Genomic DNA, 24,864 nt, shown 5'->3' on the forward strand with positions numbered 1-24,864 from the left:
AAATCTTCTGCCTTTACAACCACTTTAAAAGAATCCCATATTGTCTACAGTTTGTCAGCCTTTCTCAACCTTTTGAACACAGTGGAACCCTTGAGATAACTTTTCGGTCTAAGGGAACCCCTACTAAAACTGAGTATTTCATTATCGTACATCATAGGACACAGAGCCTTAAGTATTTACTTAGTGGGTTATAGCTACCTTCAGGTGTTGACACTGGCACACCCAATACAGGAAGTTGACTCCCCTATATAACCCCTCCTCCTTCCAGGAGTACCTCTGTTTTTTTGCCAGTGTCTAAAGTCCTTGGAATGAGTGAAGATGTGCTCTGCGAAGCTCTAAGAGGGATCCATGCTGCTGTATTTAAAAAGTCTCCATAACCGGATTCACCCCGCCACTGTGGCTTCAGGATGGTACCCGGGCCTCTCATAGAAGAAGAAGGTCTTGCCTATAATGCTCCTCTTTGAGGGCTGGACCCTAGGAACTAGTACTCTTTTTGGTCTTGCTACATTACCTAAAGCTGTCCTGAGGGGTGCTATACATGGTCCAAAGGAGTGGAACTCTTATTAAAAGGGCTCCAGTATTTTAAGGTTTAACCACGCTGCCCGCCGTGATGGAAGTTTGGATCTGTCTGTTTACAGCAGTATCCTGCAGCAAGGAAAAGGTAAGAGGAAAGTATAGGAACTGCAAAGTCCACCTATGACTTTTCTTTCAATTATATTGTATAATGCCTTAAAAACTCCGGAGGGAGTAATAGTGTATAGACCCTGTTTAAATCTGTGCAAATGCAGCATCTGTCTCAGCAGCTGGAGGGGCGTGGGGGGGTCTCCTCTCCCCCTAAATGCGGAAACTGAGTGGATAGGGATACATGTTATGTTTAACCGCTTAAGGACCGCGTCCTGCACATATACGTCGGCAGAACGTCACGGCTGGGCACAATCGCGTACCTGTATGTGAGTCGGGAGCGTGCGCTCTGACCCGGTCCTGAGCTCTGTGGCCGCAGTGAATCGCATAAAGGGACCTGGTCCTTTTTTCTGCAAATTGGTCCGGGGCTTAAGTGGTTAAACAAGCATAAGGGTCCTTTCACACGGGGCGGATCAGTTCTGATCCGCCCCGTGGATATCCGTTTGCTCAGCGGGGATCACTCCGCCGATCCCCGCTGAGCAGGGAGATGACAGCTCCGTCTCTGCACACTGCGCAGGGACGGACCTGTCACAGCGCCGCTCTCCCCTATGGGAGATCGGATGACGACGGACCGCAGTGCCCGTCGTCACCCGATCCGATCCGCAGACGGATGGAAAAATAGCTTTTTCCTCCGTTACACTTTTTCGGATCGGAGCAGGTCGGATGTCAGCGGACATGTCACCGCTGACATCCGACGCTCCATAGAGCTCTATGGAGCACCCGTTCAGGTCCGCCTGAAAAACTGACAGGCGGGCCTGAACGGGACGTCAGTGTGAAAGAGGCCTAAATCTGAAAAGCATAAAAAGGCTGTGTAAATCCCCTCGAGGTGATTCTTGCTAAAGCACAGAAAAGGGCGTGGCGCATAGACAATCAGGCCCACACCTGAAAAAGTTTAAAGCTGATACTCTAGGAAACAGACAGTGTCTATCAGAGCAGCTGAAAGAAGGCTGCAACAGGACAAAGTGCTGGTGCACATGAGGGGTTTACACAGGCATTTGCAGTACAGGAAAAACGTATTGTTTAGCATTAGATCAGTCTATGCTACCACTGTTTTTCCTACTATTGTTCAAATAAATAGAAGAGTTCTTAGAGTACCTTTTTTGCTTTTAGTACTTTGCACTTCAAGGCTTACTACTAAGGCACCAAAACCACCCCCAGGCGCTGGGAATTCCAGACATGCCTCCACATCCTCTATGGAGATACCTGACATGGCAAGCCAGGGTGAGTCATTGGAAGCAATTGGTGGTGCAACTGCTTCTCACACTTCAGCCTCTCTATACGTGACTGAAGATACAGGGCCCACTCTAAACTCCTTACCAGGGGAACATTGGGGACAAGATGAGGTATTACCCTCAAACGATCGGGGAAAAACAAACTGATTACTCCTCTGCGTAGGAAATAGTTGAAGTTTCAGCTTCACAATCTGAGGTACAAATCCTTACGGACATGGTTTGCTCCACTTTCATACTACCCCTAACAGAGTCAGCTGAAAGTATGGTTTCTTCTTTGGGTTCCTTGAAACCTTCACAACCAGTGTTTCCAGTCCACATATTACTAGAGAAGCTTATTTATACCGAATGGGATCATCCGGATAAGCATTTTCTCCCTCCAAAGAGATTCTCAGTTCTCTATCCTATGGAGGAAAAATTCACCAAAAAATTGAAAGTTCCAGCAGTAGATGCTGCGATTTCCAGTGCAGTTGCAGCTGTAGGCATCTGTCAGTCCTTAAAAGACCAGTTCACGGAGGCCCTTAACGAGCTCCCTGCACAACAGGCCAGTGAATTGGCTGATTTTACCAAAAGCATTATGTTTTGCCATAGATGCTATAAAGCAGGGATGTCCAAACTTTTTTCAAAGAGGGCCAGATTTGATGAAGTGAACGTGCGCGAGGGCCGACCATTTTGCCTGACATTCTTTGAACCATTAAAATTTGGTCTAAGTGTGTTCGTTCGAACACTAATACACGGCCCAACAAGAATTCTCTTGCCTTTTGTGGCTGTGTGTGTGGTAAAGAGAGGAGCTCAAGTGTATTATTTGGATACACCGTATTTATTGGCGTATAACACGCACCATCACCTTAAGAGGGAAGCTTCAGGAAAAAAAAAATACATTTTAAATAAAGAACTGTGAACTGCCCATCTGCAGACCCACCATTGCGGGAATGCAGCGGCCCCCATTGCCGGGAATGCAGCCCCACTATTGCAATTGCCAGGAATGCAGCCACCATTACCATCAGTGCAGCCATGGAGGGCAGGACGAGCGTCAAAGACCTACAGGAGAATTTTCTGTTTACACAGCTGCGTCTTTAAGAGAAAGTCACGCCTCCTCTGATGGACAGAACAGTCATCCAATGGCAGAGATGGGACTTCCTATTACAGCTGCCGTGTAAACAGGAAATTCTCCTGTGTGCATGGCACTGGTCCCGCCTCCTCCCTCCGAGGTAGCCGGACTATACATCTTTTGTGACCCCGACTCTGGGAGATCACCGGGGGCCACAAAAGATGTATATGTTTAAATAACCAGGCGGGCCGTTCAAAACCGTGCCGCGATTGGCCCGCGGGCCGGACTTTGGACATGCCTGCTATAAAGGATTCTATTCATCAGGCGTCTCGCCTTGCACTTGTGCTAGTACACATGCGTAGAACCCTTTGGCTAAAGGGTTGGTCTGCCAAAGCACCCTGCAAAAACCTACTGTCTCCTTTCCCATTTCATGGGGAGCAACTATTTGGAGATGATTTGGATAAACACATCCAGACAATTTCCAGTGGAAAAGGTACTCTCTTGCCAGTCAAAAAATAGTATAAACGTCCTTCATTTAACTACTTGCCAACCGCCTCCTGTACTTATAAGTCAGCAGTTTGAAGATAGATATCTCAGTAACGGCAGCAGCTGCTGCCACAACTGAGCTATCCATGTTTTCAGGAGCCGGTCCTCTTTACAATAATAGTGGTCTCCGCGACAAGATCACCATTATCAGCGGAGGCGATTCGGTCCTTTTTCACTTCCTTGGTATGGAGAGGAGTGAGGCTAAGATGGCCCCCACCCATCTCCAAACCATAGCAGGGCGGAAGCGACCTCAAAACGTCACTTCCGCCCATAGCTCTTAAAGGAACTTTTTTTTCAAATGACTTTTTTATTTTTATTTTTTTGTTTGCATTCTAGTCCAAATATGAAATCTGAGGACTTTTTGACCCCAGATCTCATATTTAAGAGGACCTGTGATGCTTTTTTTCTATTACAAGGGAAGTTTACATTCCTTGTAATAGCAATAAAAGTGACCCAATTTAACCACTTCAATACTGGGCACTTAAACACCTTCCTGCCCAGACCAATTTTGAGCTTTCAGGGCTGTTGCACTTTGAATGACAATTGTGCGGTCATGCTACACTGTACTCAAATGAAATTTTTATAATTTTTTTCCCCCCCACAAATAGAGCTTTCTTTTGGTGGTATTTGATCACCTCTACAGTTTTTTTATTTTTTGCTAAACAAATAAAAAAAAAAACGAAAATTTTGAAGAAAAAAGTTTTATTTTTATTGTTTGTTTGTTTGTTTCAAAACGTTGTAAATAAGTAAGTTTTCTCCTTCACTGATGGGCACTGATGGGGCTGCACTGACGGGCACTGATGAGCTGGCACCAATGAAGTGGCACTGATAGGCAGCACTGATGGGCACTGATAGGTGGCACTGGACGACACGGACACTGATAGCTGGCACAAATTGTCACTGATAGCTGGCACAGATGGGCATAGATAGGTGGCACAGATGGGCACTGATGAGCGACATTGTATTGCATTGTTTTTTAATGATGGATGCCAATCCATGCCAATCAGTGATGCCCATTGTGGGCACTGACTGGCATCCATTGTGGGCACTGACTGGCATCCCTGGTGGTCTACGGTGGCATACCTGGTGCTGGGCATCCCTGGTGGTCCAGTGTGGGCATCCTCGGGGGGGGGGGGGGATGGCTGTGCTGATAATCGATCAGCACAGACCCCCCCCCCTGTCAGGAGCAGCCGATCGGCTCTCCTCTACTCGCGTCTGACAGACGCGAGGTGAGGAAAAGCCGATCGCCAGCTCTTCCCATTTACACTGATCAGCCATGATTGAACATGGCCAGACCTGCTATCGCAGGTGCCGATATTCCATCCTACTTTACGCTAAATTTAACAGCTTGGCTATTGAAACCCACATCCTTTCCAGGTCTGTTATCGCAACTTTAATCGATGCAAGGAAACCAGTTTCCAGAGCTGTATATTGGAGTTTGGAAAGCTTACGTTTCCTGGTATGAATCCAAGGGATGGCATCCTCAGACATATATTCTAGGCAGAATCCTTGCCGTTCTACAATTGGGCGTAGAGATGAAGTTGGCCCCAAGTCTCAGCCTTATCGGTTTTATTTCAAAGACCGCTTGCTACGCATTCTTTAGTTCGGGGTTATATGCAAGGGTTGATGGGGATTAATCCGCCACTTAAATCACCTTTAACCCCTTGGGACTTTAGTTTTGTCAGTGTTATAAAAAACATTACAGCATGTTCCCTTAGTCCTTCTGACTAGGAAGCTGATATTTTTGCTTGCTATATCTTCAGCAAGGAGGGTTTCAGAATTGGCTGCTCTTTCTTGCAAAGAGACATATTTGATTATTCATGAGGACAGAGTGGTGTTACGCCCTTGTCCGGGCTTTTTGCCAAAAGTGGTTTCAGGCTTTCATCTGAATGAAAATTGTCCTGCCATTGTTTTTCCCAAGACCATGTTCCAGGGAAGAAAAATCACTAGATTGTCTTGATGTAGTGAAGGCAGTGAAAATCTATTTAAAGGAAACTGCTCAGATTCATAAGACTGATGTCTTATTTATTCTGCCAGAGGGTCCTAAAAAAGGACAGGCAGTGTTGAAATCCACTGTTGCTAAGTGGTTTCGGCAAGTTATTCAAACGTATGATTTAAGGGTTAAGATTCCCCCTATTCAAGTTAAGGCGCACTCTACCAGAGCAGTTGGTGCTTCTTGGGCAGTGCGTCACCAGTCCTCCTTTGCTCAGATCTACAAAGCCGCAACTTGGTCTTTGGTCCATACATTCACAAAATTTTACCTAGTGGATGTAAGAAGGAATGAGGATGGCGCCTTCAGGCGCAGTGTGCTGTAGGTAGCAGTATAAGTCCTCAAGGTCTGGGGGTGCCCTACGGGTTGAGATCCCTCCCCCCTCAAGTAGCATTGCTATTGGACGTCCCACTAAGTAAATACTTAAGGCCCTGTGTCCTATGATGTACGATAAAGAAAATAGAATTTTTATAACAGCTTACCTGTAAAATCCTTGGAGTGCATCATAGGACACAAAGGTCCCGCTCCTCTTTTTATGGAGTGTAAGTATGTTGCTTAAATTGCTTGGCTACAAAAACTGAGGTACTCCTGGAAGGAGGAGGGGTTATATAGGGGAGTCAACTTCCTGTATTGGGTGTGCCAGTGTCAACACTTGAAGGTAGTTATAATCCACTAAATAAATACTTAAGGCTCTGTGTCCTATGATGTACTCCAAGAAAAGGATTTTACAGGTAAGCTGTTATAAAAAATATTATCTACAACTCATGATACAGTAGTGTGATGGTCAGTGGGAAGAATGCTCCTTACACTTGTGGTCATTAGGAAGAATTACCTCCTAACAGGTAGCTGAAAAGATCAGTGATGTCAGTGGGATCTTATCTAAGAGGCAGAAATTGCTCAAGGAAGCCCTAGCAACCTCTGAAGGAACCCCAAGGTTGACAAACCCTGGTCTATGTGTTGACTCAGTCCTTCTTCCTTCTTCTGGATGTGTAACTCTTGGCGTCAACTACTGCAAACAATCATTTGCAATATCTGCCAGTTAATCTTTCACATCACATCACTGTGGTGGAATTTTGGCCCTCTCTTTGTAGGATTGTTTTAATTGAGCTGAATTGGAGGGTTTTCCAGCATGAACTGCCTGTTTAAGGTAATGCCACAGCATCGGACTTTGACTAGACCACTCCAAAATTTTCATTTTGTTTTTTTGCCATTTAGAGGTGGACTTGCTGGTGTGTTTCGGTTCATTGTCCTGCTGCATAACCCAAGTGCGCTGAAGGTCACAAACTGGCCGGCCATTCTCCTTCAAGATGTTCTGGTAGCGTGCAAAGCCGCCCCAGACCATCACACTGCCACCACCATGTTTGACTGTTGGTATGATGTTCTTTTTATAAAAAGCTGTTTGTTTTATGCCAGATCTAATGGGACTCGGACCTTCCAAAAAGTTCATCTTGTGTCTCATCAGTACACAGATTATTTGTCCAAAGGTCTTGATTAATCAAGGTGTTTTTTGGCAAATGTGAGACAAGCCTTTGCGTTCTTTTTGGTCAGCATTGGCTTTTGCCTTGGAACTCTCCCATGGATGCCATGTGTGTCCAGTCTCTTGTTGAATCATGAACACTGACCTTAAGTGAGGCCTACAGTTCTTTAGATATTCTGGGTTCTTTTATGACCTCCTGAATGAGTCATCATTGTGCTCTTGGGAGACATTTTGGTAAAACAACCATTCCTGGGAAGGTTCACCATCGTTCGAGTTTTCTTTATTTGTGGATAATGGCTCTCGCTGTGGTTCGCTGGAGTCCCAATGCCTTAGAAATGGCCTTGTAACCCTTTCCAGACTGATAATGTCTATTACTTTGGTTGGTATGATGTTTCTTTTTTGAGATCTTTTAGTGTGCTTTACTTTGTCAGATTCAACAGGTTTGGCAGTAATCCAGCCTGGATGTGGCAAGTAGAATTTAACTTTACAAAAAATGTGGTTAATCACAGTTCATTCATGATTTAGCAAGGGGGCGATTACATTTTCACACATGACCAGGTAGGTTTGGACAGTTTTTTTTTTTTTTTTCCCCCTTAATGAATGCCTACTTTTCAAAAACCTGCTTTTTGTATTTACTCGGGTTATCTTTGTGTAGTAAAATTTGTTTAATCTGACTCATTTAAGTGTGGAAAATAGGCAAACAATGAAAAAAAAAAAATCAGGAAGGGGGAAAATGCCTTTTATACAGAACTGTATATATTTTTTTGCCAATATTTTTCTTTCTGTAACTACAATATTTTTAAGTATACTTTCACAGAACTGTACATGAATAACAATCCTAAGTCCCTGAAACATTTATTTTTTTATTTTTTATGAAGAATTGAGTATGAGCTGGTGATAGTGTGTGTGTAAAATATATTGTGTGTACAGTGAGAGCCTGTTCCTGCCACATCCTTGTATAATGGGGAAGATTATTTCCATTCTGTATATGGTGTAACCGGCAGCACAGTGCTTTTGTAAGCATGTAAAATTGTATCTAAACTGGCAGATTTTTATTGTTTTCTAGCTGTGGAATACATAAACAAGAAATATCTAGTCAGTTAGACTGCTGCTTACTATCTAATTTAGTATCCTCTTCCTGTTTGCTGTTTTATCCAGCCCACCATAATTGTATTATCATTAACTGTCACTATGCAGCTATTGCAGCTAAAACCTTCCAAGTGCAGGCTGTCTTTTCAGCAGCAGCGGTTGATGATTTTACCATCTTGTACATTGTGGGGGGCATAGACTGGTGTGGTACTATGTGGCCACTTGACTGGTATGGTATGTACTAATTTAAATATGTTAATTTTCAGGCTAGTATGGTGTGCACACAGTGGTTAATGGGAGAGACGGCGTTTAGTGACTGAGTAAATATGGTGGTAAATGGCAGCTATTATAGTAGTTGTATGACGGGCTTTGTATTGAAGTTATCCTGTTATTTTACATCCACAGCCTAGTCAATTTTGTGTGTTTGGGACAATTTAACATGTTTTAGTATATTGGTCCATGTGTGGGTGCATGTTAATCTTGCCTCCTTATGCTTGCATACATACGAAGGTCTCTGCAACTTTGTATAGGCAGTGTATATAGGGATTGTGTATGCCTATGTTGTCTGACTGTGAGTGCTTGTATACAGGCTGTTCTCTGTCAGTCTTTCATGTTGCCAGCAGGCTTTTCAAACATTAAAGCGACCTGCCACCAACTTAGAACATGTTTGGTAAAGCACAAAAAAATCAAGTATTTTAAATGTTTACTAGCAGCATTTTGTTCCATAAATCCCTTTTCCACTCTCTTTTGAACTGCTAGAAAATTTGACTATACATTTCCCCAGAACAACTCCCCTTAATGCTTGTCAAAGCCCTCTCCTCTCCTCTTTGGAGTGTCTAATTCCTTTCTGAGCTGGCCCAGCTCCTCCACCCCTCACCTCCTTACACAACTTTTATTGTTTCAACAGGGTGAGGAGTGAAAGGGAATAATACAGTTGAATGACATCCCTTTTAACATTGTGACTCTCGGTAGTATTGTCAGGGCTTTGAATGTCTACACAAGGCAAACTTTTACAGGTATTAAAAAGCAAATACCCGCGCTTAGGAAAAAAACTGAACTGCAGCCTCCCTATTGAAGAAACGCCAAAGTGGGGTCCAGAAATTGCTAAAGCTCTAGATAAGGGAGATGGCGCTGTTCAATAAAGATGGTGAACAATATTGGTGTGTATTTAAAAATGTATAAAGTGCAAATGCTAGCACCTGTAAACTGAAACGTGATAAACTAACATACACAGTAAAGTGGGAGCGGATTTAGGCAAAGACGTAGGGCTGTATAGAAAACAGCTGAACACCAAGGGTCAAAATTCAAATCCCTGAACAAAAAACATATAAAGAACAGTGCAGTGCTAATAAAACAAAGAAATGATAAAGTCCATAAATCAATTAACAATCCAAGGTGTCTTCAGTGATGGACTATAAATATTGCATGCAGGTGACTTTGTGGGAAACTCAAACCTCCACCAATGATAAAGATGGCAGCTCACCTCACTAAGTGGACCCTTTCATTATAGAGGGTCTGCCATACCTCCCCCCCCCCCCCCCCCGGGGTAACAAATGGTATATCCACACATATATTTCCTAAAGATCTCCTTATTGTGGGATAAATCAATCAACAATCTCCACGCCAATGCCACATGTATCATAAAAATATAGAAAGCACATAGTGCTCTCTGCATATATGTATAATTAAATTTATTACGGAATAAAACTCGCAAGCACAGCACTTTTAACCGAGTGCCTGGTATAACAGCATGTATGTAAACAGGCAGCAGTGGCTGCGGGTGACGTAACGTCCATTCAGTGAGGTGAGCTGCCATCTTTATCATTGGTGGAGGTTTGAGTTTCCCACAGTCACCTGCATGCAATATTTATAGTCCATCACTGAAGACGCTAGATTGTTTGTTTTTGATTTATGGACATTATCATTTCTTTGTTTTATTAGTGCTGCACTGTTCTTTATATGAAAGACTTAGGGCTCATGCACAGTGCAGCACAAAAAAGCTGCTTTTACAAGCATTTGAGCTTTTATTTCAGCTTGAAGAAGCTTGAACTTTTTTGGGCTCTTTTGCATGGTTTTATTGTGCTCCTTTAAGCTTTTTTGAGCATAAGCGTTTTTTTTTCCCCACAAACCCTCCCCTCAGCTTATTTTTTTGTGTGTGTGTTTTCGAGCTTCTTTAAGCTCTTTCATGCTCCTTTCGTGCTTTTAGGCACTTAGGCGTTTTTTCTGCCCAATAGCTCCTCTCAAAAATGCAAGGTTGGTGGGGGTTTTTTTCTGCCTGTAAACTCCTGAAAAAGCCATAGTGTGCATGGACACATTGGCTAACATGAAGGAGAGTTTCCAGGCAGAAAAAATAAGAACTTAAAAAAAACTCAAAAGCCTGTAGGAGACACTTTGAGCTTCTTAGAGCTGCAGTGTGCATGAGCCCTTAAATCTTAATGAGTGGAAACAAATGCCCTTTCTGGCCTCTTTTTATATAAAGACTTCCATTATTTAAAGAGGGATTCCGCCCAAAAAAAAAAAAAATTAAAAGCCAGCAGCTATAAATACTACAGCTGCTGACTTTTAATAAATGGACACTCACCTGTCCCGGGTTCCAGCGATGCCGAGGCCGATCGACCGCTCGGGCCTCGGCTGCTGCCGCCGCCATTCGAGGTGAGGGAATCAGAAAGTAAAGCGAATCGGCTTCACTTCCCGGTTCCCTACTGCGCATGCGCGAGCTGCGCCGCGCAATAGGAAATCTCCGCGCTGTCACTGGGACCCGTGTGTGTCCCAGCAGACAGCGCGGCAGGGCAGGAAATGGCGTAGACTCCCGTGGGAGTCTATGCCCGGAAGTGGGTGAAAATACCTGTCTTTGACAGGTATCTCCACCCCCCTCCCCCCTGAAAGGTGTCAATTGTGACACCGGAGGGGGGGGGGGGGTTCCGATCAGCGGAGGTTCCACTTTAGGGTGGAATCCCGCTTTAAGCCAATTATAACGTGCTTTTAAGATGGCACATGGTGATTCAAAAAATGTCTTCTGTCCCAGGTGCCTCCACTAAGTTCAGGGGATGTGGACAGAAGGGCATGGAAAATCGCTTATGGTGGACATGCCCAAGAGTCAAGACATTCTAGATTTGAGTATATAATTGCTTTTTTTTTATTTATTTTTTTTATCCCCCTAGAAAGCCTTATTAGGTCAAAAAATAGAGTACACACAGGGTAGCACTGCTCTAACTGTCAAAACCTCCAAATATACATGTTGATTACTGGTACCGTCTCTCTCCAGGTGCCAGGTTCAGACGACCTCCCACTCATCACAAACTCGGAATATGGATATATGGAAAGAACCCGCACTCTGAAATCCATCCCAAATTCTTTATTGGATAATCACCATGTACAAAGTAACTGCTAACATGTTTCTGTGAGGAGCTCTTCGCCGAAACATGTAAGCATTTACTTTGTACTTGGTGACTATAGAATAGAGAATTTGGACAGATTCCAGTATGTGGGTTCTTTCCAAATAAAAAAATAAATAGATGAGGGCCCTGATGCATACCAAAAATTGATCACCTTTATATTGCTAGATCATGAAGGTCTTCCTCTAGTCCATTCCACTGATGAACAAAAAAAAAATATTGTGGATAATGGTAAAAGGAAAACGTCTTGGGCTCCTCTGAATGATGAAATGCCTTTATATGGAAAATATAACAAATTTAATAGATGCAATGGGATTGATTTACTAAAACTTGAGAGTGCAAAAACTAGCGCATTTCTGCATGGTAGCCAATTGGCTTTCTAACTTCAGCTTTTTTAATTAAGGTTTCACAAAAAACAAACAAACTTGGAAGCTGATTGGTTTCTATGCACAGCTGCACCAGATTTTGCACTCTCCAGTTTTAGTAAATCAACCCCATTATATTTTCAGGGTAATAATGAATAGCCAGCAGAATTGAGGTGTGCAACTGAAACGCATTTGTGTTCCTCTCCCTGTGACTACAGTCTTGCAGCACTCGCCTGCAAAAGAGCTGACACTGCAGGTATCAATGTCACTTTGGAATAACAACATAAAATACTATATGCTTTCCATTCCATATGGTAGAATACAAAAATCAGGGACTGAGCTACAGTAGAGCTGCACGATTCTGCCCAAAATGAGAATCACCATTTTTTTGCTTAGAATAAAAATCACGAATCTCACGACGTAAAATCTTTCACATTATACAAAAAAAGGGGGGGGCTAACTTTACTTTAAAATTTTTAAATTTTGAAAAAAAAATGTGTAAATAAGTACGTTTTCTCCTTCACTGATGGGCACTGACGGGGCCGCAGTGACTGTCACTGATAAGGCGGCACTGATGGGCACCAATGATGTGGCATCAATGAAGTGGCACTGATGGCACTGATATGCGACACAGACACCGATAGGTGGCACAAATAGGCACTGATAGGTGGCACGGATTGTCATGGATGGGCACTGATGGGCGGCACGGATGGGCATTGTATTGTATAGGGATGGATGCCAATCAGTGCCAAACAATAATGCATGCCAATCAGTGATGCCCATTGTGGGCACTGCCATCCATTATGGGCATTGGCATCCATTGTGGGCACTGACTGGCATCCCTGGTGGTCTAGGGGGGGGCATACCTGTTGCTGGGCAACTCTGGGGGTCTGGTGGCATCCCTGGTGGTCCAGTGAGGGCATCCTCTGGGGGGGGCTGTGATGATAATCGATCAGCACAGACCCCCCCCCATCAGAGGAGCAGCCGATCGGCTCTCCTCTACTCGCGTCTGACAGACGCGAGTGAGGAAAAGCCAATCACCGGCTCTTCCTATTTACACTGTGATCAGCTGTGATTGGACACGGCAAATAAATACTGATTTATATATTTATACTTGTGTCAGAAAAGACCTGGTCTTCAAGTGGTTAAAATAATTGGTAAGCCTTAGGTTCAAGTTCAGTCCTTTAGCTGCGACAGTGTTCAGCTACATCCTGTTGCTGCAGAGAGGAGTGGAGACTACACAAACACAGAAAGCAATCAGAATACTAAGTAAACACAACAAAAAAGGTCAGGCCTGGCAGAGGTAGAGGTGACACTCTTCTTGCATTGTGTATTCATAACGCTCAGCCTGTTTGTCTCCTGGAGACAATGCACATAAAAGATGTCTCTCTGTATTTCAGTGCCCGTGTGTTGCTCTGCTCGTTACAACTTGGCAGTGTTGGCATTATTTGGATTCTTTATGGTATATGCACTACGAGTCAATTTGAGTGTGGCGTTGGTAGGCATGATAAATTCAACTTCCCATGAGCAAGAAAACAGGAGTGCCAATGTTTGTCCCGACCACACAGCTCATCCAGGCGTGCCTCACAATTCTACGGTAAGCTTTAAAGACCTGTATCTTGCACCAATTTTTTTCTGCAATGACTCGTAGGGATAGGTATAGCAGTCTCTATTACAGTATGTACAGTGCCTTGAAAAAGTATTCACACCCCTTGAAATTTTCTACATTTTGTAATGTTACAACCAAAAACATAAATGTATCTTATTGGGATTTTATGTGATAGACCAACACAAAGTGGCACATAATTATGAAGTTGAAGGAAAATGATGAAGGGTTTTCCAATTTTTTATTAGGGGTTTCAGAGTAAAGGGGGCTGAATAAAAATTCATGCAACACTTTTCACATATTCATTTGTAAACATTTTGAAAATCATTTTACCATTTTTTTTTTCCTTCCACTTTTGACTCACAGTTCTCACATGGTACCTGGCTGTACCATGTGATTAGCTATAGCCAATCCCAGCATGTCAACAGTAACTAAGCAGTCATGAATGTTAACCCATTCATGACAGCTAAGTCAATTGCTTAAAACGCTGAACTTCACACTTAACCTCCCTAGCGGTATGATTAGTTCTGGTTTTAGGTGCTGAAAGCGGTACAATTATTTTGCATGGAAACTTGGCGTTTTATATTGTAGGCCTGCAATTCTTAGGAATAACTCTCTTAAATCTGTTCAAACCAGAGTCTAGCAGACATCCCGGGTATGATAAAGTTTATAATAAATAATAATAAAAATTATCCAATAATGTAATCAAATCCAAAAACACTGACATTTGCTCATTTGCAGAATTGTCGTTGTCATTAGATTTAGTGTTTGACAAATTTCCCCACAAATCGCTATCGCTCAATTCTACAAGTGATTATAATTTATTATCACGGTTTTCTAGTTGGTCTAAAACCACTTTTGACATAAAAGGAAAGTTTTTGGTTGCTATGGACAATCTCCAAATTCCAGGCAGAAAAAAACTGTATTTATAATATAAAAGTGCATGCAGGGCACTGCACAGACCACTAGGGACAAAGGGGGTGTGTAAATTTTTTTTTTTTTTTTTACAGTACTGTAATCTGATAGATGTATGTGTGTGTGTATATATGTGTGTATATAATATAAAATATATATATATTATTGTGTGTGTATATGTATATATTTATACATTTTATTATTATTTTTTCTTCATACTGTCACCAGTCAGTATCCCTGATCACTGCCATACCAGTCATATGATGATGCTGTACTGCACTGGTGGCAGTATTTAGGAAAATTCATTGTTAAAAAGTTACTTCTTTAAAATTGTGACTCAAAATGCCTCTTACGCAATACCTCAGACTGCCTACTTTCCATAAAGGGGTAATTTGGTGGGTATTTGTACTGTACTGTCCTGGCAATTTAGGACCTCAAGAAATGAGATCAGTACATCAGGATTAATCAGTTTTCGAAAAAAAAAAAATAGATATAGATATAGATATCTATATCTCTATCATAGTTTGTAGATGCTATAACATTCACACAAACCAATTAACCTACACTTATTGAGATTCTTTTTTTTTACAAAAGCCATGTAGCAGAATACATTTGGCCTAAATGTATGAAGAAATTTGATTATATTATAATATTAATTATATAATCTCAAATCTCCTAGATTGTAAGCTCTAATGAGCAGGGCCCTCTGATTCCCCTTGTCTTGTATTGTATATGTCTACCCCAATGTTGTAAAGCGCTGCGTAAACTGTCGGCGCTATATAAATCCTGTATAATAATATATATATATATATATATATATATCTCTATATCTCATTTATTTTTTATTTTTATTTGTGGTCTTAATGTTTTATATATAGCAAAAAATAAAATAAAAACCCAATGGTGATCAAATACCATTAAAAGAAAGCTCTATTTGTGTGGGGAAGAAAAGATCTAAATTTAATTTGTGTACAGCAGGGGTGCCCAACCTTTTTAAGAGTGAGGGCCACTTAAGCAACTTGGTAACCAATCGCCGGCCACAATGAGCAGAGCTGGCGGATGACCGGTCAAGGCTACTCTATAGGCCATCCAATCCACCCAGATGGAATGGAAGCGGAGGTGCATTGAGGGCCCAATTGGGTAGGGCCGATCGTGCGAAAAGAGCCCAAACTGCTTTCACACTTTCACACTGATGTGCTGTGGTTTATCCGCACTGCGGATGCAGTGTAGTGTATCTGTATCTATCCTGCGGGTTAACTGAACTTTGCCATTGACTCTGCCTGTGGCAAAAGCCGGCGCTGTACAGGAAGCATCGGCTTATGGGGCTCTGCAGCCGATTTCTTCATCTACCACTAGCTTCATTCACAACACTGATGCTGTGATATGACGGGTCAGCAACCTGCGATCTGGGCTTGCTAACCTGCCACTCCAGAGCAGGAGGTCACGGGACACATTTGGCCCCTGGGCCACTGTTTGGCCACCCCTGGTGTACAATGTCGGATGACCGTGCAATTGCCAGTTAAAGTAGCACAGTGCTGAATATCCAAAAAAATGCCCTGGTTCTAAAGGGGGTAAAAGCTTCCAGAGGTCAAGTAGTTAAATGAAACAAGTGATGGCCAGCTTTGAAAATATTGGGCTACGGCCTTTTATTGAGGTAAAAGCATATAAACAAAATCATTTAACCACTCGACCACTGGACACTTAAACTTCCTAACCAGACCGATTTTTCAGCTTTCAGTGATCTCACATTTTGAATGACAATTACTCAGTCAGGCAACATGCTACCCATAGGAATTTTTTCGTCCTTTTTGTCACACAAATGGAGCTTTCTTTTGTTGGTATTTGATTGCCTCTGGGTTTTTTCTTTTTTGTGCTATAAATGAAAGACCGAAAAATTTGTAAAAGAAAAAAAAGGCTTTTTTTTCTTTTGGTTATAACATTTTGCAAATTAATCATTTTTTTCTTCATAAATTTTGGCTAAATTTATACTGCCACATATCTTTGGTAAAAATAACTCAAATCCGTGTATATTATTTGGTCTGTGTGAATGTAAGAGCCCGTTCACACAGGGGCAACTCAGGATCTGACTTCAGGTCGTCTCAAGTTGCGCTACATGTAAAAATCAATGTACCGTATTTTTCGGACTATAAGGCGCACGTAAAAGCCTAAATTTTCTCATAAAATCGACCGTGCGCCTTATAATCCGGTGCGCCTTATATATGACCTTCGTGGAAAAAGCCACCCGGTCTCTTACCGTAAACTGACGTACCGTAAACCTCTCTCAGGTTTTTCTACTGCGTGACTGATAGCGATGAGTTTGAAATCCGCTTCGTAAGCATGTCTCTTAACAGGAGCCATTTTTGGGGCAGCGGGTATACCGTAGAAAATGAACGAATGAATGCGCACACCTCCTGACTAAGATGGCCGTAATGCCCAATCCAAGCAGTGCAGCTTCGTGAGCATTACGGCCATCTTAGTCCGGAGGTGTGCGCATTCATTCGTTCATTTTCTACGGTATACCCGCTGCCCCAAAAATGGCTCCTGTTAAGAGACATGCTTACGAAGCGGATTTCAAACTGAAGGCTATCAGTCATGCAGTAGAGCATGGAAATAGAGTAGCTGCGAGAGAATTCAACATTAATGAATCAATGGTACGAAAGTGGAGGAAGCAAGAAGATGCCCTGCGCCAGGTAAAGAAGACCAAACTGAGTTTCCGAGGAAACAAAGCAAGATGGCCACGGTTGGAGGACAAAATTGAACAGTGGGTTATTGAACAGAGAACCGCAGGTAGAAGCGTCTCTACTGTCTCTATTCGACTCAAAGCAACAGCGATCGCACGCGACATGGAGATCAACGACTTTCGAGGAGGTCCCTCTTGGTGCTTCCGTTTCATGAAAAGGCGGAATCTCTCTATCCGCACAAGAACCACTATGTCACAGCAACTGCCAAAGGATTACGAAGAAAAGCTGGCCATTTTCCATACCTACTGCAAGAACAAGATCAATGAACAGAAAATCCGACCAGAGCACATCACCAACATGGACGAGGTCCCCCTTACCTTTGATATCCCTGTAAACCGTACTGTCGAGAGAACAGGGACCAGTACGGTATCTATACGCACTACAGGAAACGAAAAGTCATCCTTCACTGTAGTTCTCGGTTGCCAGGCTAATGGCCAGAAACTACCACCCATGGTAATTTTCAAGAGGAAGACTCTGCCAAAAGAAAAGTTTCCGGTTGGCATCATCATCAAGGCTAACCCGAAGGGCTGGATGGACGAGGAGAAGATGAGTGAGTGGCTGAGAGAGGTTTACGTCAAGAGACCGGGCGGCTTTTTCCACGAATCTCCATCCCTATTGGTCTGTGACTCCATGCGCGCCCATCTGACAGATACTGTCAAAGCCCAAGTGAAGAAAACTAATTCGGTGCTTGCCATCATTCCAGGTGGATTAACCAAAGAACTGCAGCCACTAGATATAGGTGTCAACAGGTCGTTTAAAGTTAAACTGCGAGCTGCGTGGGAGCATTGGATGACAGAAGGCGAACACACATTCACCAACACAGGGAGGCAACGCCGGGCGAGTTACGCCACTATCTGCCAGTGGATCGTGGATGCCTGGGCGAAGGTATCAGTCACCAGTGTAATCCGAGCTTTCAAGAAGTCCGGAATTATCACTGAACAGCTAAGTACCGGTACCGATGACAGCAACGAGCCTGACTCGGATACTGATGAGAATGATGAGAGGGATACGGGCGTGCTTGATGCCGAAATCGCCCAATTGTTAAACTCAGACACTGAAGATGAAGAATTTGATGGATTTGCGGGAGAAGAATAAAGTGAAAAAGTGAGTGTCTGGTTTTGTACGGTATTCACCGGTAACTGAACAGTGTTAATAGTTATTGAAGAATAAAGTGAAAAAATAATTGTCTGGTTTTGTATTTAATTGAACAGTGTTAAGAGTTATTGTTATAGACCATTTTATGGTTATTGCTAAAGAGTTGAATAAAATTTGACTTACAGTACCGCATCCGAGTTGTGTTTCATTAAATGCGCCTTATAGTCCGATGCGCCTTATATATGGAAATATCCATTATATTAGCCGGTCGTTGCTAGTGCGCCTTATAATCCGGTGTGCCTTATCGTCCGAAAAATACGGTAAGTGAATGAGAGCCATCTTAATGCACACTACTGAAGTTGCTCCGACTTCAGAAAAGGTTCCTGTACTACGTCTATCCAACTTCTAGGCGACTGGTACCCATTGATTTCAATGGAAGTCACCTCCAAGTCGGATCTCCATCTATATTGAGGCGACTCACAGAATAATCAGCTCTCGAGGGAACTCCACGCCAAATTTATGAAAAAATCCGGCGCGGGATCCCATGTTGAGGGCACGCGGCCTGGTACGGTCCAGGTGGGGGGGGGGGCGCGCTTGCTCGTCCCCACCCCCTTCCTGACTGGCCAGGCTTCGTGCTCGGATAAGGGTCTGGTATGGACCTTGGGGGGCGCCACGGCGGTTTTTTTTCGGCGTAGGGGGGTTCACCCTAAAAAAACCGAACAAGACCAAAGGGCCTGGTATGCTCCCGGAGGGGGAACCCATGCCATTATATATATATATATATATATATATATATTATTTTTTATCTGGTGTGGAGTTCCCCTTGAGAGCTCATTCTCTAATTGGCCACGGCCAAAGTCGCCTGGCTTTGGGGCGACTTAAAGTCGTGTTGACAAGTCGTGTCAAAGTTGCCTACTAAAGTCGCGTTGGAAGTCGTTGCCCCTGTGTGAACCGACTCTTAGTCTACAAGCTATGGTGCCAATCACTGACAGTTGATCTCACCTGATCACACCTGATGTACTGACGGCCTATCTCATTTCTTGACACTAACAAGCCAGAAAAGTTCAAATCCCCCCCCCCAATTACCCCTTTTTGGAAAGTAGACAATCCAAGGTATTTAGTAAGAGGCATTGTGAGTATATTGAAGTTGTAATTTTTTTTTTTTCCCCACAATTCTTTGCAACGTGTGTGTGTGTGGTGTTTTTTTTTTTTTTCACAGAATTGTCATTAACGGTTTTTCTCTCACACAGCATATGCATACCACAAATTATACCCCAAAACACATTCTGCTACTCCACCTGAGTATGGCGATACTACACGTGTGAAACTTTTACACAGCCTGGCCACATACAGAAGCCCAACATGCAGGGAACAACGTCAGGCGTTCTAGGGACATAAATTACACCTTTCATTTTTTGACTCTCTCTTACACTTTTGAAGGCCCTGGAGCACCAGGACAATGGAAACATCCACAAAATTGCCCCATTTTGGAAAGTAAACACGGTACATCCCAACATATATTTTCTTTATCGTACATCACGGGACACAATAATTACTGTCTGGGATGTCCCAGAGCAATGCCACCTGAGGGGAGCGGACACAACAAAAGTAGGATGCAATCAGACCTGAGGACCTATACTGCAGCCTGCAGCACACTGCTTCCAAAGGTGACATCCTCATGCCTTCTTACATCCATCTGGTGAATGTATGGACTGAAGACCCGGTTGTGGCCTTGCAGATTTGAGCCATGGAGGCTTGGTGATGCACTGCCCACGAAGCACTAACAGCCGTGGTGGAGTGCGCTTTGACCTGAAAGGGTGGAACCTTCCTCTTCATGCCATAAACTTGAATAATTACCTGCTGAATCCATTTGGCAATAGTGGCTTTCGATGCTGCCTGTTCTTTCCTAGGACCTTCCAGCAACACAAACAAAACATCTGTTTTCCGAATCTGAGCAGTCGCCTTCAAATAGACCTTGACCGTTCTCATTACATCCAAAGAGTGTAGTGACTTTTCTTCCTTAGAACAGGGTTCTGGAAAAAATGAAGGTAAAAATAATATCCTGGTTTAGGTGAAAACCTGAAACCACCTTTGGCAGAAAGCTAGGATGAGGACGCAATACCACTCTATCCTTGTGAACGATTGAATATGGCTCTTTACAAGAAAGAGCCGCCAGCTGTGATACCCTTCTTGCAGAAGAAATGGCTACCAGAAAAACTAGTTTCCTTGACAAAAGGACCAAAGGAACATGTCGTATCGGCTCAAAGGGCTGTTTCTGTAATGCCGACGGAACTAAATTCCCAAGGGTTCAGGGGTGCTTTAACCGGAGGATTAAGCCACGTTACCCCCTGTATAAAGCTTTGGATCAAAGAATGCAAAGCCAGCGAACGTTGAAATAACACTGAAAAGGCCGAGACCTGGCCCTTGATAGTACTCGAGGCCAGCTTCCTTTCTAGCCCCATTTGCAGAAAGGCCGGAATTCTACCTATGACAAACTTCCTAGGATGCCAACCCCTGGATTCACACCAAGAAACATATGCCTTCCAGACTCTATAATAAATGACTTGCATTAATCAAGGTAGGTATCACTGAGCCTGAAAGCCCACGATTCTTTAGAATGTGGGTTTCAATAGCCAAACTGTTAAATTTAGTGTTTGTAAAGTAGGATGGAACACTGGTCCCTGCGATAGCAAGTCTGGACGTGGTGGTAGGGTCCATGGGTTTCTTACCGCCATCTTTACTGTTTCTGCATACCAAGATCTTCTTGACCATGCTGGAGCCACAAGAACTACCGACTTTCTTTCCCACTTGATCCTGAGAATAAGTCGAAGTAGCAGCAGAATAGGAGGGAACGCATAAATCGATGAGAACTGATCCCACGGAGTCACCAACGCATCTGTTCTGCATGCGAGTGGATCCCTTGTTCTTGACACAAACTTGTCGACTTTGTTGTACCTGGACGCAAACAGATCTACGTCCAGCATCCCACATCGTTGGCATATAGCCAGGAAGATGTCAGAGGGACCATCCCCACGGGAAACAACTGCTGCCGACTTGGGTAGTCTGCCTGCCAGTTCTACCCCTGGAATGAAGATTGCCGAAATGCATGGCACATGTTCTTCTGCCCGGGCTAGGATATGGTTTACCGCTGCCTGATTTCTGGTGCCCCCTTGGTGATTTATATAAGCCACTGCTGTGGCATTGTCGGATTGAATCCTGACATAATTCTGCAACCTGAATGTCCAGGCCTTTAGGGCTAGATGTGCTGCCCGAATTTCTAGAAGGTTGATGGGCAAGGTCTTTTCAATTCTGGGCCATTTCCCTTGGACAGACGCTTTTTCCAGGACTGCTCCCCAACATGAAAGGCTTGCATCTGTTGTTACCACCTTCCAGGTAACCGGTAAGAAGGATTTCCCCTTCTGCAGATTCTCTGATATCCTCCACCAACTGAGGCTCTGGCACACTTTTGGCAACAAACGCATTGGAAAATATAGTGCCTGAATCTTTTTGTTCCAGGCCAATAGGATACTGTTTTGCAGCAGTCTCAAATGAAACTGAGCTTTGGGAACTGCTTCAAATTAAGCCACCATCTTCCCCAATAACCTCATACAAAGGCGAATGGAAGGACCTTTCTTTGCCCTGACCCCTTGGACCAGCTCCTTTTATGGCGCTGATCTTTGTCTGGGGTAAAAACACCTTCTTTTGGGCTGTATCTATGACCAGACCCAAGTAGTCTAATCTTCTTACTGGCTTTAAAGACGATTTCTCTAGGTTGATGACCCAACTTAGGTAATCCAGGTAGTTGATTGTGGTGACTACACTTTTATTCAAGCGGACTACTGTCTTGTTTTCTTCCCCCAGGACCTCTTTTGTCCCTGAGATTGACCCTGAGGTTTACCTCTTGAACTTGATGGTGGAGGCCATCGCGACTGCCTGGAGTCTGATGCTCCTGGCACCGGAGAAAGAGCCCTTTTTAAATGATGGACGTTTTACTCTTTTTCTTAACTGGCAAAAGGGTACTTTTCCCACTTGATATTTTTTGGATGTATTTATCCAAATTCTCCCCAAACAGCTTTTTACTATGGAAAGGAAAACCAGCCAGGAGCTTTTTGCATGGTGCTTCGGCTGACCAACTTTTTAACCATAAGATTCTACGCATATGCACCAACCCAAGCGTAAGGCAAGAGGTTTGAAGAATAGACTCTCTAATTGTGTCAATTGCAAAGCACAAAGCCACTGGCAGCTCAGCTAATTCCTGGGTCTGCTGTTCAGGGACCACCTTGAGTACCTGTTTCAACTGATCTCTCAAAGACTGACATGCTCCAATTGCCGCCACTGCAGGTTGAGCCACTGATCCTGCCAGGGAATTTTTTTATTTTTTTTTAACAGGAATTCCATTTGGATCCCTAAGCATTTGCGCATTGTCAACCGGACAAGTAAAATTTTTATTCAGAGGATATAGCAGCGTCAATAGCTGGTATACTCCACACCTTAGTACAGTGCCTTGCGAAAGTATTCGGCCCCCTTGAACTTTTCAACCTTTTGCCACATTTCAGGCTTCAAACATAAAGATATAACATTTTTTATTTTTTTGTGAAGAATCACCAAGTGGGACACAATTGTGAAGTGGAACGAAATCTATTGGATAATTTAAACTTTTTTAGCAAATGAAAAACTGAAAAGTGGTGCGTGCAAAATTATTCGGTCCCTTTACTTTCAGTGCAGCAAACTCACTCCAGAAGTTCAGCGAGGATCTCTGAATGATCCAATGTTGTCCTAAATGACTGATGGAATCCACCTGTGTGTAATCAAGTCTCTGTATAAATGCACCTGCTCTGTGATAGTCTCATGGTTCTGTTGAAAGCGCAGAGAGCATCATGAAGACCAAGGAACACACCAGGCAGGTCCGTAATACTGTTGTGGAGAAGTTTAAAGCCGAATTTGGATACAAAAAGATACAAAAAGATTTCCCAAGCTTTAAACATCCCAAGGAGCACTGTGCAAGCGATCATTTTGAAATGGAAGGAGTATCAGACCACTGCAAATCTACCAAGACCTGGCCGTCCCTCTAAACTTTCAGCTCAGACAAGACTGATCAGAGGTGCAGCCAAGAGGCCCATGATCACTCTGGATGAACTGCAGAGAACTACAGCTGAGGTGGGAGAGTCTGTCCATAGGACAACAATCAGTCGTACACTGCACAAATCTGGCCTTTATGGAAGAGTGGCAAGAAGAAAGCCATTTCTCAAAGATATCCATAAAAAGTCTCGTCTAAAGTTTGCCACAAGCCACCTGGGAGACACACCAAACATGTGGAAGAAGGTGCTCTGGTCAGATGAAACCAAAATCGAACTTTTTGTCCACAATGCAAAACGATATGTTTGGCGTAAAAGCAACGCAGCTCATCACCCTCAACACACCATCCCCACTGTCAAACATGGTGGTGGCAGCATCATGGTTTGGGCCTGCTTTTCTTCAGCAGGGACAGGGAAGATGGTTAAAATTGAGGGGAAGATGGATGCAGCCAAATACAGGACCATTCTGGATGAAAACCTGTTGGAGTCTGCAAAAGACCTGAAACTGAGACGGAGATTTATCTTCCAACAAGACAATGATCCCAAACATACAGCAAAATCTACAAAGGAATGGTTCACAAATAAACTTATCCAGGTGTTAGAATGGCCAAGTCAAAGTCCAGACCTGAATCCAATCGAGAATCTGTGGAAAGAGCTGAAAACTGCTGTTCACAAACGCTCTCCATCCAACCTCACTGAGCTTGAGCTGTTTTGCAAGGAAGAATGGACAAGAATTTCAGTCTCTCGATGTGCAAAACTGATAGAGACATACCCCAAGTGACTTGCAGCTGTAATCGCAGCAAAAGGTGGCTCTACAAAGTATTAACGCAAGGGGGCCGAATTTTGCACGCCCCACTTCATTTTTTTTTTTATTAGTTAAAAAAGTTTCAAAAATCCAATAAATTTCGTTCCACTTCACAATTTGTGTCCCACTTGTTGGTGATTCTTCACAAAAAATAAAATTTTTATATCTTTATGTTTGAAGCCTGAAATGTGGCAAAAGGTTGAAACGTTCAAGGGGGCCAAATACTTTCGCAAGGCACTGTACATTTTTCCTCCATAGGATAAAGTGTTGAAAACTTTTTAGGAGGGAAAAAATGATTATCTGGGTGATCTCACTTGGAATACGTAAGCTGGCACGGAAGGCTTGAGGAGGCTTTAGTGAGCCCAAACAGGAAGTGGGCTCTTCAACCAACTCCATTAACGGGTTCCCGACCGGCTCCTGTAGAAATACATTGGCAGATTGGCACGGCTGGGCAAAGTAACGTACCCGTACATTACTTTGAATTTCCCGCCGTCAGCGCGCCGCCAGCAGCAGGCCTGGATGCCGAGTGCACCGTGGTCGCATGTCCCACTCGATTGCTGCGGGGACACCTGTGATTGTGTCACGGAGCTCAAGAATGGGGAGATGCCCATGTAAACAGCATCTCCCCGTTCTGCCTAGAGACGGCACACTGATCGTCTGTTCCCTGTCATCGGGAGCAGCGATCAGTGTGGTGTCACACACAGCCACACCCCCATACAGTTAGAAACACTCCCCTAGGAACACTTAACCCCTACACTGCCACCTAGTGGTTAACCCCATTCACTGCCAGTGACATTTTTAATA

At 43.5% G+C, this 24,864-nt stretch overlaps 1 protein-coding gene across 1 annotated transcript in view; it reads left to right on the forward strand.

Moving 5' to 3' along the window:
* Window positions 1–24,864, forward strand: part of SLC17A5 (solute carrier family 17 member 5) — an 80,307-nt gene that overhangs the window by 11,864 nt on the left and 43,579 nt on the right. The window contains exon 2 of the mRNA XM_077487382.1: window positions 13,224–13,420. Within this exon, the coding sequence (XP_077343508.1) occupies window positions 13,224–13,420 (197 nt within the window). The remainder of the gene's footprint in view (window positions 1–13,223; window positions 13,421–24,864) is intronic.

Source organism: Lithobates pipiens, unplaced genomic scaffold (genome assembly GCF_037356315.1).
Source record: "Lithobates pipiens isolate NorthernLeopardFrog02 unplaced genomic scaffold, aLitPip1_a1.2 Scaffold_18, whole genome shotgun sequence".
NCBI lineage: Eukaryota > Metazoa > Chordata > Amphibia > Anura > Ranidae > Lithobates > Lithobates pipiens.